Raw genomic sequence first — 15,126 nt, forward strand, 5'->3', positions numbered from 1 at the left:
TAACAATACCTTTAACACTATCAAACAACAACTTCTGTCAATCCCAGGTCCTTGGGAAGGACTCAACAGGTGGATAAAACTGCCAAATCCAGTCTAAACATCTGGCTGTGTGACCAACCATAATAATTTATTAAACTTGTACACCATCTGACTTTCAACAACTCTAAAGTTCTTCAGTACCTAAAAAAGTGCTTTATTATTTGATTTTATAATGACTTTTACTATTACATGAATACATTCGTTCTTTGTGGATATTTTGAATCAAGCACAGAAAAGCAATCTTATTCTCATGCATTTTTTGATATTACATGGAAATATATTTCATAACTACTCACGCAGGAAGAGCACATTCAAATCAGCTTCAGTGTACAGGCACACCTTGCTTACTGACTGCCTTGTTCAGCGAGTGTTCAAAGCTATGGCGATGCTAAAAAAATAGCTTTATGATCAATGCCTGCATTTATGACCTTTGCAGCATCCCTCAGTCACATGACTGCTATTACAGTCAGTACACATTGTCCTGTGCCTGACCTGTAGTTCTTCTCCCCCACCCCCCACTTGCAGAGCAGCAAGACTGGAGAGGAAGGGATTACAAGAGAATAAGCAGGCATACAATCGGGAATACACATTGAAAGGAATGCTGTGGTGGCAGCTGTTTGCCAAGTGTGTTCAGGGCTGGGAGCCAGGCATGTGCTTAGCAAACAGCACCCATTGTGTGCCTGCTTACTCTCTTATAATATTGTTAATATTTAAATACTTACGTAGAGGATTTTTCCCTTCGCTGGCATAGTATTCATACATTCCACTTTTCAAAATTGTGTCATAATGTGGCACAAACTCAATGCGCTCCATTGTTGCTGAAGTAAGTAACTGATCAACTCTCTGTAGTAAGTAGAAAATCCTCTTGTCTTTAACGATTTGACCTACAAGACACATATGGAACTTTAAATAAGGAAAATTTATTTTCTGTACTGACTCCCTAAAATATGAATGCTTTATAATCTGTCCAGTTGCCCTATTGCCAAAAAGGGCAGGCAAACATTTCTAAAGGGTAGTAATGGATAACATTGCCACATAAATCCCTTACTCACCTTTAAAGTGATCTCAGTCACTTTTTTCTCCTCCACATCCAAAATACAGTTTTTCACTGTTATGTCACCTTAAGTACTCCTCTCCTTGGAATACAACCCTTTAGTTTGTAGATTAATCTCTGAGGTTCACCTGCTACTTTGCAGAAGGACTGACCCTTCATCTAAGCCAATGCTTACCACACACTCTAATACATTCTACACCTCTCTTTAATAACAGAGTTGTCAGAGCATAGTGGCTGTGGTCTTTGGTTAGCACGGAGAAGGTTGCTGGTTCAAATCCAGGCAGAATTTTTGTTTAATTATGCAGATAGTCCTTACTTACTGACCACTCATTCAATGACCGTTCCAAGTTATGACAGCTCGGAAAAAGTAGACTCATCACTGGCCTTGAAGTTGTGGTGATTGCAGCATCCCCATGGTCACGTGATCACGATTTGGGCACTTGGGCTTGGCAACCATCATTCATTTATGATGGTCGCAGTATCCCATGCTCACATAATTGCCATTTGTGACTTTCACAGCTGGCTTCCGACAAGCAAAGTCAGTAAGGAAGACTGCAGGAAATCACAAGTTGTGGTCATGTGATGTTGCACTTAACAACCCATGGTGATCCATTTAATGACTGCTGGCAGAACTGACAAACTCAGGCCATAAGTTGGGTGCAATCATGTAATGCTTCACTTTACGACCATGTTGCTTAGTAATGGAGTTGCTAGTTCCAACTGTGGTTGGTAAGTGAGAGTTACCTGCAATTGTTCTTTTGTTTAATAGTTTTCCCTCTGACCACTTTTTAAAAAATAAGTTAGGTTTTACAGTAGCTTTATTTTTTGTCACCCCTTCAAGATAAGCTAGGTCAGAAAGCAAGGATTTCAGGAATGCTACTCTACTGTTGGGTATAACAGAATCGGGAAAGCCTGCCAGAATATCCATCTGCCCTTTCTTATCAAGGCAGGATTACTTTTAGTTACTTTCTCATATTTTCCCAAGACTGAGAGGTCTTTGACTTTCTTGTAATGGTTATTGCATTCTTTCATCAAGGTTATCTCTGTTCTCCTCTACATTTTTTTAAAAAGCCCAGGAGAAAAATACCTTTTCAGCTGGGTTTTAACTGGCAATTTTCAGTATGATAAGTAAAGTTTCGAATCACTGAACTATTTCAAGAATGCTTATACAGTACTTGTAAGTCTAGAACCTATTAAAGTGCATGGTAGAAATCTTTTTAAGTTTCTTCTTGTGCCCTCATGCTTGAATGAACTCTGTGTATGTGCATGTGTGTATATACCCAATATGTGTACGTGCATGTAAGTATGTATACAAATGCATACCTATGCATATAAAAGTATGCATGTCCGGGAAGATCCAATCCATAAGAAAGAAAGTGACTGGCGATTGCTATCATGGAATAGAAAGGCAGGAACACAGCAGCAGGGAAATTTTCCAGGGGAGAACATGTAACTTGCAGGCCAATCTGAACACCTAGCAAGCTGTTCCAAAGTATCTTAGTCTGAACAGGATTTTCTTAACCCAATTTAGAGTCAAGCATGGGCAGAAGACATTAGCATCTTAAATGGTAAGTGTGGATAAACCCTAGGTCCCTTTAGATATGCAAAAGCAGTTTTACAATCTGTATTTCATAAAAAAAAAAAATTAACAATGTTAATATTAACATTTATTAAAGTGATTAGATGTTTTTAAAATTTGTGACACTGGTTCTTAATTTTTAATTCTCATATCATGATTATGAAATACAGTGGTACCTCGGGTTACGAATTTAATCCGTTCCGTGACTCTGGTCGCAACCCGATTTGTTCGCAACCCGAAGCAAATTTTCCCATAAGGTTCAATGTAATTACCGTTAATCCGTTCCGGCGTCCACAGACCACGTGACAAGGGCAGAAAAACGGCCGCGGACCGCGCAGCAGGGCGGAAAAACGGCTGCGGACCACGTGGCACGGGCGGAAAAATGGCCACGGACCATGCGGCAGGGCGGAAAAATGGCCGCGGACTGTGCAGCAGGGCGGAAAAACGGCCGCAGACCACGTGGCACGGGTGGAAAAATGGCCGCGGACCATGCGGCAGGGCGGAAAAACGGCCGCGGACCACGTGGCACGGGCAGAAAATGGCCGCGGACCACATGTCACAGTGGAAAATGGCCGCGGATCCGGTTCGTACCCTGAGGCGGAGTTCGCAAACCGAGGTAAATTTTTGCGGCCGGAGCTGGTCGCAACCCGAAAAGTTCATAAGCAGAAGCGTTCATAACCCGAGGTACCACTGTATTTTTGAAGTCCTGATCATGCATTCCATATTTTTACTGTTTTTTTAAAATTCAGGACCAAAATTGTCTCTTGAGAAAAATGGCAGTTCTGTGGTATTTGAAGGACAACACTGCTGGCAAGTATTGTAATAGACTTTTAATATTTCATTAATGCTATTTTGGTGTAAAATTTTTGTCCAGCTTGAAACATTCAAACAATTTTGTTTAGTCGTTAAGTCGTGTCCGACTCTTCGTGACCCCATGAACCATATTGCGCCAGGCCTTCCTGTCCTTCACTGCCTCCCTGAGTTTGCTCAGTTTCATGCTCATTGCTTCAGTGATGCTATCTAACCATCTCATCCTCTGCTGTCCCCTTCTCCTTTTGCCTTCAATCTTTCCCAGCATCAGGGTCTTCTCCAAAGAGATCTCTCTTCGCATTAGGTGACCAAAGTATCTGAGCTTGAGCTTCATTATCAGTCCTTCCAATGAACAATCAGGGTTAATTTCCTTTAAGATTGACTGGTTTGACCTCCTAGCAGTCCAGGGGACTCTCAAGAGTCTTCTCCAGCACCACAGTTCAAAGGCATCAATTCTTCGGCGCTCGGCCTTTTTTATGGTCCAGCTCTCACAGCCATACATTACTACTGGAAAAACCATAGCTTTGACTATGCGGATCTTTGTTGGCAAGGTGACGTCTCTGCTTTTTAATATGCTGTCTAGGTTTGCCATAGCTTTCCTCCCAAGGAGCAAGCGTCTTTTAATTTCATGGCTGCAGTCTCCGTCTGCGGTGATCTTGGAGCCCAAATAAATGAAGTCTGTTACTGCTTCCATTTCTACCCCTTCTATTTTCCAGGAATTGATGGGTCCAGATGCCATGATCTTAGTTTTTTTAATGTTGAGTTTCAAGCCAGCTTTTGCACTCTCCTCTTTCACCCTCATCAAGAGGCTCTTTAGTTCTTCTTCACTTTCTGCCATTAGGGTGGTATCATCTGCATATCTGAGGTTGTTGATGATTCTCCCTGCAATCTTGATTCCAGCTTGTGATTCTTCCAGCCTGGCATTTCTCATGATGTACTCTGCATATAGGTTAAATAAGCAGGGTGACAGTATACAGCCTTGTCGTACACCTTTCCCTATTTTGAACCAATCGGTTGTTCCATGACCGGTTCTGACTGTTGCTTCTTGGCCCGCATACAGATTTCTCAGGAGACAGGTAAGGTGGTCTGGTACCCCCATCTCTTTAAGAATTTGCCACAGTTTGTTGTGATCCACACAATCAAAGGCTTTTGCATAGTCAATGAAGCAGAAGTAGATGTTTTCTGGAACTCTCGTGCTTTCTCCATTATCCAGCGAATGTTGGCGATTTGATCTCTAGTTCCTCTGCCTCTTCGAAACCCAGCTTGTACATCCGGTAGTTCTCGGTTCATGTATTGCTGAAGCCTAGCTTGTAGGATTTTGAGCATAACCTTGCTAGCATGTGAAATGAGTGCAATTGTGCGATAGTTTGAGCATTCTTTGGCATTGCCCTTCTTTGGAATTGGAACGTAAACTGACCTTTTCCAATCCCGTGGCCACTGTTGCGTTTTCCAAACTTGCTGGCATATTGAGTGCAGCACTTTAACACCATCATCTTTTAGTATTTTAAATAACTCAGCTGGAATACTGTCATCTCCACTAGCTTTGTTGTTAGCAATGCTTCCTAAGGCCCACTTGACTTCACTCTCTAGGATGTCTGGCTCAAGGTCAGTGATCACACCAGCGTGGACATCAGGGACATTAAGATCTTTCTTGTATAGTCCTTCTGTGTATTCTTGCCACCTCTTCTTAATCTCTTCTGCTTCTGTTAGGTCCCTGCCTTTTTTGTCCTTTATCATGCCCATCTTTGCACTAAACGTTCCTTTCATATCTCCAATTTTCTTGTAGAGATCTCTAGTCTTCCCCATTCTATTGTTTTCCTCAATTTCTTTGCATTGTTCATTTAAGAAGGCCTTCTTATCTCTCCTTGCTATTCTCTGGAAATCTGCATTCAGTTGCTTATATCTTTCCCTTTCACCCTTGCTTTTCGCATTCCTTCTTTCCACAGCTATTTGTAAAGCCTCATCAGACAGCCATTTTGCTTTCTTGCATTTCTTTTTCTTTGGGATGGTTTTAGTTGCTGCCTCCTGTACAATGTTACGGACCTCCGTCCATAGTTCTTCAGGCGCTCTGTCTACCAAATCTAATCCTCTAAATCTATTCATCACCTTCACTGTGTACTCACAAGGAATATGATCTAAGTCATACCTGAGTGGTCTAGTGGTTTTCCCTACATTCTTCAATTTAAGCCTAAATTTTGCAGTAAGAAGCTCATGATCTGAGCCACAGTCAGCTCCTGGTCTTGTTTTTGCTGTCTGTATAGAGCTTCTCCATCTTTGGCTGCAAAGTATATAATCAATCTGGTTTCGGTATTGACCATCTGGTGATGTCCATGTGTAGAGTCGTCTCTTGTGTGGTTGGAAAAGAGTGTTTGCTATGACTAGCTTGTTCTCTTGACAGAACTCTATTAGCCTTTGCCCTGCTTCATTTTGTACTCCAAGGCCAAACTTGCCTGTTATTCCGATTACTCCTTGACTTCCTACTTTAGCATTCCAATCCCCTATGATGAAAAGGACATCTTTTTGGTGCTAGTTCTAGAAGGTGTTGTAGGTCTTCATAGAAGCGGTCAACTTCAGCTTCTTCAGCATCAGTGGTTGGGGCATAGACTTGGATGACTGTGATATTGAATGGTTTGCCTTGGATACGCACTGAGATCATTCTGTCGTTTTTGAGGTTGTACCCCATTACTGCCTTTCCCACTCTCTTATTCACTATGAGTGCAACTCCATTTCTTCTAAGGGTTTCTTGCCCACAGTAGTAGATATAATGGTCACCCGAATTAAATTCACCCATTCCCGTCCATTTCAGTTCGCTGATTCCCAAGATGTCGATGTTCAGTCTTGTCATCTCATGTTTGACCACATCCAGCTTGCCTTGGTTCATAGATCTTACATTCCAGGTACCTATACAATATTGTTCTTTACAGCATCGGACCTTCTTTTCGCTTCCAGATACATCCACAGCTGAACGTCCTTTCGGCTTTGGCCCAGCCGCTTCACTCTTTCTGGAGCTACTTGGAATTGCCCTCCGCTCTTCCCCAGTAGCATATTGGACACCTTCCGACCTGAGGGGCTCATCTTCCGGCGTCATATCTTTTAGCCTTTTAACATTGTTCATGGGGTTTTCTTGGCAAGGATACTGGAGTGGGTTGCCATTTCCTTCTCCAGTGGACCACATTTTGTCAGAACTCTCTGTCATGACCTGTCCGTCTTGGGTGGCCCTGCACGGTATAGCTCATGGCTTCACTGAGTTACGCAAGCCCCTTCGCCACGACAAGGCAGTGATCCATGAAGGGGTTCAAACAATTGCATATGAATAAACACATAAAACCTTCTAACTCTAACTGCTCTCTTGTTTTGAAATTTGATTCACCCTCCTCAAAATTTAACAAGTCTTTATATTTTAACCACTTCATTTCTCCCACATTTTCTCTTCTAGTAAATGCTTCCTGAGGTGACAACCACAGAGGTACATTAGGAGACAATCTTATATTTATTCCAGATCCACAGTAAGAATTATAGATTTGCTAATCAAAGAACTTATTTTGAGATTCAACTGTGTACAAATGATGAACATCTTATTGCTAAAATGTATAAGGTTGTTACAGATGAATCCAGAAGATGAACAAGTCAAGGAATGTATGATCAAATGGGCTAAAAACTTCGGATACAATATTATGTTGGAACAATGGGAAAATATGTGGAATAAAGGTTTGAAATTTATGTTGAATTATAATTTAAAAGAAAATCTTTATAAAATGATGTATTATTGGTACTTAACTCCTGATAAGTTACCAAAAATGTATGCTGGTGTAACAAATGTTTGTTGGAAATGTTTACAGGGTAAAGGAACCTTTTATCATCTTTGGTGGACCTGTGAAAAGGCTAAAAATTCTGGGATCAGATATGTATTGCTATTCAAAAGATTCTTAAAGTGAGCATTCAAAAAAACCCAGAAGGGTTTTTATTGGGTTTGATGGAGAAAGGATTGGAGAAACAACATGGAACTTTGCTTTTGTATATGATCACAGCTGCAAGACTGCTATATGCTCAATGATGGAAGGATCCACAAATACCTACAGTGAAAGAATGGATCATTAAATTAATGGACTTGGCTCAAATGGCGACGTTAATGGCATTAATAAGAGATGATACTGTTTCTAAATTTGTCTCCTCATGGCAACCCTTCTTAGATTACATGCTTGTGTAGGGAAAAAATGAGGCTTTGATTGTGGGTTTAAATGATTAGATGGTTTGTGTTGATAGAAATAATGTGAATTTGGATTAATTAGTGGTAAGAGATTAACTTTCCTTTAATTTGTATTTATATCTATATTGGAGATAGTCGGAAGTCACTTTCTGTTTCATCTTTCTATCTACTCTCACTATTTTAGTTTTTGTCTTTTTTCTTTTAATTCTATCGTCTTTCTTTGCCGTACTCTCTGTTTTGTATTTTAATTGTACTTTTTATATATTATAATAAAAGTTTTTATTTAAAAATACTATTTTGGTTTAAAATTGATTTGTCAGGTAAATATACTTAGCAAAGTTTTCACTTGTTATTGCTTTACTAGTAGTTGTGATAACAAAAGTTTCTTCAAAGGAAATAGCAAACAGCTATAAGAGAAATCTCCAAGTTAATAGAGAGAATGGGGTTCAGGTATTTAAGAGCATTAAGGAATATCTTGCTGGAATCCTGATCCAATAATTATTTCCCATAGTGGCCTTCCAGATTTCTTGAATAAGCTCCTAAGCAAATAGAAGAGTAACATTTTTTTTACAGTTATCATAGCTAATAGTATTCAGTGACACAATGCCTCCAATATGGAGGTTCTATTTGGTTACCTTAAGAGCAGAAGTTGGTAAGCCAAGAACTAGCATAGCTGAGGCCAGGCAGAATTGTTATGCAATCACTAAGCAGGACACTCTTAGGCTGGGAAAATAACAACCAAAAGTCCATTGATTCAAAAAGACAGGAGAAAAATACATAAAATTTGAACCTCTGGCTAAATAAGTATTGGGCTTGATTTCTTTATTATACAATAAACAGATCTTCTTTGTATATATTACTATTTTATGTCTATAATAAGGAAACTTATTTAGCAGTGTTGTCTGTGAAACTTCTGCTGTTATTTCGTTACTAAATGCAGAGTTAGGTTTCTTGAGAGTGAAGATTTTTAGCTGTGCCCAGCTCTAAGTCTGACATTATCAAAACTAATACTTACTGGCAACTTTTAATTTATTTAATTCTTTTATTTAAAAAAAAAGGGAATATCTACAGGAATATGACAAGCAACAGGGATACAGGGAATCAAGATGGCGACAAGGCAGCAACTGATGTAAAGAGCTCTTACAAAAGACAATTTTTTTATCCCTTTCTTTTAATCTACTGTTTTAAATACCAGCCTATTTTATTTTATATTTATCCTCCTATTTAAAACAAGCTGAGATGGCTCCTGGCAAGCGATCAAGGAATTCGGAGGAGTCGACATCACTGCCAGCTTGCAAGCAATCTAAAATAGGAGACTTTTTTACCTCAAACGTTGAAAGCAAAGCTTGTAGGTGGGAGTTTGCTCTCAGTACAGCAAATTGTTTTTCTCCCCTGGGAGACAGTTATGAGTTTGTGGAACTGGAGGACAGAACTGAATCTAGGTCTGTACTAGGGAAGCAAACAAATGCCGAAGCCAGATCTGGAGCGGGGCAATTAAAGGGGCAGCACATATCTTTACCCTATGGAGTGTCAGAGTCAGAGGGAAAAGAGAAGGAGAAAGAGCAAGAGACAGAGAAAAAGGGAGTGTTAGATGTGCAGTTTCATCTTGCCCTGATTGCACAAACTGTAAACCGTATCTTTGAGAACATGAAAGAAATTGAATCTCAACTCTCTTGTCTCATTGCTGAAACGAAGAAATTTCATGCAAAAATAGATCAAATACCTCAAGAGCATCAGATGCCCTCTCCGACACTTAAACAAAGAACACAGGAGGTACTTCAAGATCCAGCCTATGGACAGGAGAGTGAAGCCTCCTGGAGAAACAACTGTGAGCCAGAGCATTTTCTAGGAGGTAAAGACAACACTCAAAGCTTGGTCTTACAACCAACCAAGGTATGTCTAACAGTTTGTAGCTATAGAGAGAGAATACCAAGCTGGAAACATAAATTCCAGGCTAAAGCTCATCTCTGTGATCTTTTTCATATTAGAGCCTACCTAATCTTGCATCCATAGAATCCCTTAATTATACCTTCCGGGCCCAAAGAATAGTATTAATAGTTAAATCTGCCAAATTGCCCTCTTTAATTCAAAAGTACAAAAAGTCCTTATGGTCAAAAGGGGTCTTCCCAGCACGCATCTTTATTAATACAACAATCAAAGCATTATTCCCAAAGTTGTCAGTAATCAAAACAGCAAATAAGGAATTTCTGACCAAGCCAAGGGAATTAAAGCATTCACAGCTGGTCTCAACAGACAGGACTGTAAAAGAATTCCAACAGTCATCAGAAGCTATCGGCGAACAACGAGCCCAAGTTCTGAACTCTACAACCCATAATTTCCTAGAGAATTCAATGGAAGTAGATCTCTTTCACTCTTTTGGAACTTTATCCTCCATGGAGCAACAGACGATCATAGAGATTAGAGATCATAAAAAATAGACTTCAAAGCATAAGAGAAAATGTAACTTCCTGTTCTTCAGTGAATAACAAAGAAAGCGTGATCTTTTCTCCACCAAGGTCTTACGAGAAGTCTATTCTAATTGCTCTTAAAGCCCCAGGGGACTGTTAGGCCACTCCCAATTCTCAGGATCTATTGATTGATTTAAACACCACATTTATGGAAGCTGGCCATTCCACGCTACAGTTGATACCACCAAATGGTTGTATATTTGACGACATTTCTAATTCTTTGAACCAGATAACTGAGTTAGCTTGACTAGCATCTTATCACCCCTCTGGCCCCTTTCATCTGGTCTCTTGGAACATAGCGGGATGGAAAAACAAAATGTATGATCCAGATTTTCTAAATTTTTTAACTTCTTTTCACTGTATTTTATTACAGGAAACATGGTCAACGGACCTTTTAAATCTTAACCGTTTTAGAAATTTTTTCCTTCTAGCCTATAAGCTACATTGCAAGGGTCGTTCTAGGGCAGGCCTTGCAATTTTAGTAAAAGCCAAGCTTGGACTTGAGACTTTACCCCTAGACCCATGCCCTCCAATAGCACAAATGCTTAGGCTGGCACTACCTTCCATAAACATAATTATAGTTAATGTTTACCTACCTCATCACATGGAAGGTGGTGAACACTTTGACAACTGGGATAAGCTCTCTAACTATATACTGCTTTTAACTAAAAAGTTTCCTGCTGATCAGTTCTTTATGGCTGGTGGCTTCAACACCAGAATTGGAGATAACATCTATGACTGGCTTATAAAGTCTGGCTTTGATGGTGAAGAGCTTTTACTGCCGATCTTGTGTCTACCCCATTCATCTAGCTATGTGGTGTTTAATATTGCAGGAGATAAAATGTTAGACTTTTGCATTATGCATAATTTTATAATTTTAAATGGTTTATGCCTTTTCCCAGCATCAAAGGGGTTTACTTTCAGATCTGTCCGGGGTCAAAGTATGATTGATTATGTCATTTGCTCACCCAATTTACTGTTAGATATTACCTCTTTTGATATTGAAATATGTACAGAAAGTGACCATCTACCTTTGGTTACCGTTCTAAATTGCAACCTGTCTAAATCTTGAATAAGTATCATCTTTTGACAGTCAAGACCCAGAGAATATCTTTAAAAGAATTAGCTGGTCTACAGCCCTAGAAAAGGAATTTTATACCTTACTTGGGTTGGAACCAATGACTAGGTTGCAATTGGAGCTAAGTAATTCAAACTTGATTGAAGAGGCTCTCACTACTTACGCTTCTTTAATTAGTAAATGTAGCTCTAAAGCCAAACCAGTAGAGTCGGCGGCCCTAAAACCCACTACTTGGTTTGACCAGGAGTGTTATAATGGGAAAAAGAGATTAAGAGCTATGTCCAAAGAATTATGCCAATTTGGGGACCCTAGCAATTATAATGAATGTTTAAAATATAAGAAAAGTTTTCAAGATCTAAGAAAAATAAATTATATTTTCAGGGTAAATGGGATCTGCTGCACAGGGCTATAAAAACTAATGATAGCAAATCCTTTTGGAGATTAACCTTAAATAATCCCAAAGGCAAACTTTTTTTTTTTTGGATGACCCTGTGATTTCTCCCCAGCAATGGGTGGTAAATTTCTCAACATTATACGATACCCCAGTAGCATCCCATATTGAGGTCAAAGACCCCACCCCTGCAGGTTTGCCACTGTGGCCCCCAGTGAGCATAGACGAAGTTACTGAGCTAATTAATAATTTAACAATCGGGAAATCACCCAATCTGGATGGGCTTCCTGCCAGCTATTTAAAAAACATATTAACTGGTGGGCCCAACCACTGGCTACCTTGTTTACACTTATTGACCATTATGGTATAGTGTCAAATGCTGGGCTTAATTCGATAATAATCCCAACTTATAAGAAAGGAGGGGGACGTGGTGGCGCAGCGGCTTAATGATGCTGAAAGTTGCCAGCCAGAAATGGTCGACGCTTCAGTGGTTCGAGTCCAGCCTTCGCGTTAGCAGGGTGAGCTCCTGTTTCCTCCCCAGTTCCTGTAAACCCAACAGTTCGAAAACTCACGTGAGTAGATAAATGGGTACTCTCACTCCGGTGGGAGGAAATATGCTGGCGGTGCCTTGCAAAAAAGGAGTTGGGAGCAGTTGCCAGTAAGCGTGAAAAACCGCGCGCGCCCAAAAAGGGCGCGAAGCAACGGAAACCCCGCCTCCTGCATTCGCCAGCTGAGCTCTGCTCTAGGAAGGAGGCTCTGGCAAACCACTTCCAAAACAATTGCCTTGAAAACTGCAAGGACTCATCCAAGCAGTCACTGCAGAGTCGGTAACAACTGAGCGCAGATTAAAAAAAAAAAAAAAAAGAAAGGAGGGATTGACCAGCCTAGTAACTTTCGATCTATCCTCTTATCAGTTCTGGGCAAGCTTTATGCTAAACATCTTGAGTGCCGCCTAACCTATTGGATACATTTAAACGACATAATTGGTCCTGAACAGATAGGTTTCTCTAAAGGAAATTCTGCTATTTACCATTGTCTCATACTGAATTTCCTTACAGAAAAATATTTGAACCTAGGAAGGAGGAAGCTCTTTGTAGGATTTATTGATCTTAAAATAGCATTTGACCTCATTCCAAGGGACCTATTATGGACCAAATTGATGAATCAAGGAATTGACCTGAGACTTTTGTTTTTATTAAAGAAACTCCATACGGCTACCTCCTACCAAGTAAAATACTCGCCTAAGGGCCTTCTAACGGAGAGGATACCCACCCAGAAGGGGGTTAAACAGGGCTGTGTCCTTGCCCCTCATCTCTTTAATCTCTTTTTGAATGATCTAGCACATTCCCTTAGCTCCATTAATGGTCATCCTCCCAAGCTTGGTGGCCTTTCCACCCCATTACTTCTTTATGCTGACAATACTACAATTCTTTGCCATACAAGAGTGGGTTTGCAAAGATATTTGGATGCATTTTATAGCTATTGTCAATGCAATTCACTCAGTATCAACTATTCCAAATCAAAGGTAATAACCTTTGCTAAACGATGGCGCTCACAGAGATGGTTTATAGGTACAGTAATACAGAAATTGAACAAGTTAAAAGTTTTAAATATCTTGGCATCACATTTAGTTATAATCTTTCTTGGGTCACTCATCGTAATAAGACAATTCACTTGGCTAATTGTTCTGCTGCTCAGATTAAACAATTTTACTTTATAAGAGGAAATCAATATTTACCTGCAGCAATTAGAATATTTAATGCCAAACCTCTTTCCCAAACTTTATATGGTATGCTTATTTGGCTGGGAGCTTTTAATTGTAAAGTACAGAGTATTCAAGCAACTTTCTTGCGGCAGCTTCTGGGGGCCCCCAATTGTGTCTCTTATCTCACAATTTGCTCAGAAACCAGTCAACACCTGATAGAAACCAAAGCCTGGTTAATAACAATAAAATATTGGCGTAGGATTTTATTTCGAGCTGCTCCTCAAAGTCTGTTATTACATCTTAATATGGACAAAAATACTTCATTCTGGTCTCGGCATATTATGTCTAAACTCAAACAAATTGGGATTGCAATTAATGGTTTATATTTATCAGATGAAACCTATGTATTTAGAATAATCAAACAGATATTCTTAGACCTAGAGTACTACAAACTCTGACCTGCTCAACCCCGTGTTTGTTTGCCTGCCATGCTCGGTATTGAAACTTATTTGGGCAAGTTGGCACATTATTTGTATGATCTTGAGGTTCCATCTCAGTGTAGGGCCTTCTTTTTGGCCAGAGTAAACTCCTTTCCTTCCAAGGTACTTTTTGGAAGGAAATAAACACATCCCCAAGCACAAGAGGCTCTGTTCTTGTGGCACTCTTGATACAATCCACCATATAATTTTTGACTGCCACTTAGTTGAGACCCTCTGCAACGAAATGCTTTTAAAACCTTTGCAGGGTCTATACCCACTAAATGTAAGATTTGCCCCGTTCGACAAGAGAAACTCCCATGACACGTGTGGTTCACCAGAGAGGTTTACTCATGCGTAACGTAACAGTTACAAGCAAAGCCAGGACTGGCTTGGTACATTTACATTCTTCATTTATACTTCTCCCCTTCCTGCACTTTTCGCCCCACAATCGCGTTACCGCCGCGGATTATCAGCCCCCCAATTATCCCCCTTAAGTGTCTAGAATGGCAGGTTCGGCCCGGGTCCCATTGTCCTTGATTGGTAGTCCCCTCTGGCGTGGGTTGGTTCCCTTGGGTTCCTCCCGTCACGTGCAAAACCCGAGGCTTCTGGATTGCGCGGTGATCTCACTTCGCTGCCCGTGGTCCCGCTCATTGTTAGCTCGCGCTGCTTATCAGTGTAAAGTTAAAGCTTCCGCTGCAGTTTTCCCGTTTGGCTAGGCGCAGGTGGCCCATTAATCAACCGCGCTTTCAGTTCCTCTTTACCTTGGCTAGCAGCCGGTAGCGGAGTTAGCGCGGCGCGGCGGCAAGCTTTCCTTGAAGTGCCGTGCTGGCCGAACCTGACACTAAATACTGTCTTATCCTGCCAAAATTTATTGAGAGACACTGTGCCTGCAATTACCAGAATTGTTGCTAAATTCTTGGAGGAAATACTTAAAAGTAAACACAAACAATACCCACAATGAGTATGGCTACCCCTTTGATTAATTTTTGATATGTAACTCTGTGTTTTTATAGTTTTGTTTGTCCTTTTAATGGCAATAAAGGTTTGATTGATTACAAGCAACAGAAGAAGAGGCAGTAAAGGTACTAACCAAACCATGGCAGCAAATCTGGAAAACAACACAGTGGCCAACAGATTGGAAAAGGTCAATCTACTTACAAATAACAAACAAAAGAGATTTAATAGTGTGTGCAAACTATCATAAAATATCCTTAATTTCATATGCTAGTAAAATAATGCTTAGGATCATCCAGTTCAGATTACAGACCTACATGTAAACAGATGTTCATACTGAGAAAATGCTGGGAAACGAGACA

At 40.2% G+C, this 15,126-nt stretch overlaps 1 protein-coding gene across 4 annotated transcripts in view; it reads right to left on the reverse strand.

Moving 5' to 3' along the window:
• SMCHD1 (structural maintenance of chromosomes flexible hinge domain containing 1) overlaps positions 1–15,126 on the reverse strand; it is a 116,778-nt gene that overhangs the window by 88,863 nt on the left and 12,789 nt on the right. For all 4 annotated transcript variants that reach the window (XR_015793931.1, XR_015793929.1, XR_015793930.1 and 1 more), the window contains exon 2: positions 762–923. Coding sequence is in view for 1 of the 4 variants with exons in the window: in XM_088130648.1 (XP_087986774.1) it covers positions 762–852 (91 nt within the window). In the remaining 3 variants the exon portion in view is untranslated. The remainder of the gene's footprint in view (positions 1–761; positions 924–15,126) is intronic.

This window comes from Python bivittatus, unplaced genomic scaffold (genome assembly GCF_059951505.1).
Source record: "Python bivittatus isolate LINGU-HERP-01145 unplaced genomic scaffold, Pbiv_v1 ctg000840_np1212, whole genome shotgun sequence".
NCBI lineage: Eukaryota > Metazoa > Chordata > Lepidosauria > Squamata > Pythonidae > Python > Python bivittatus.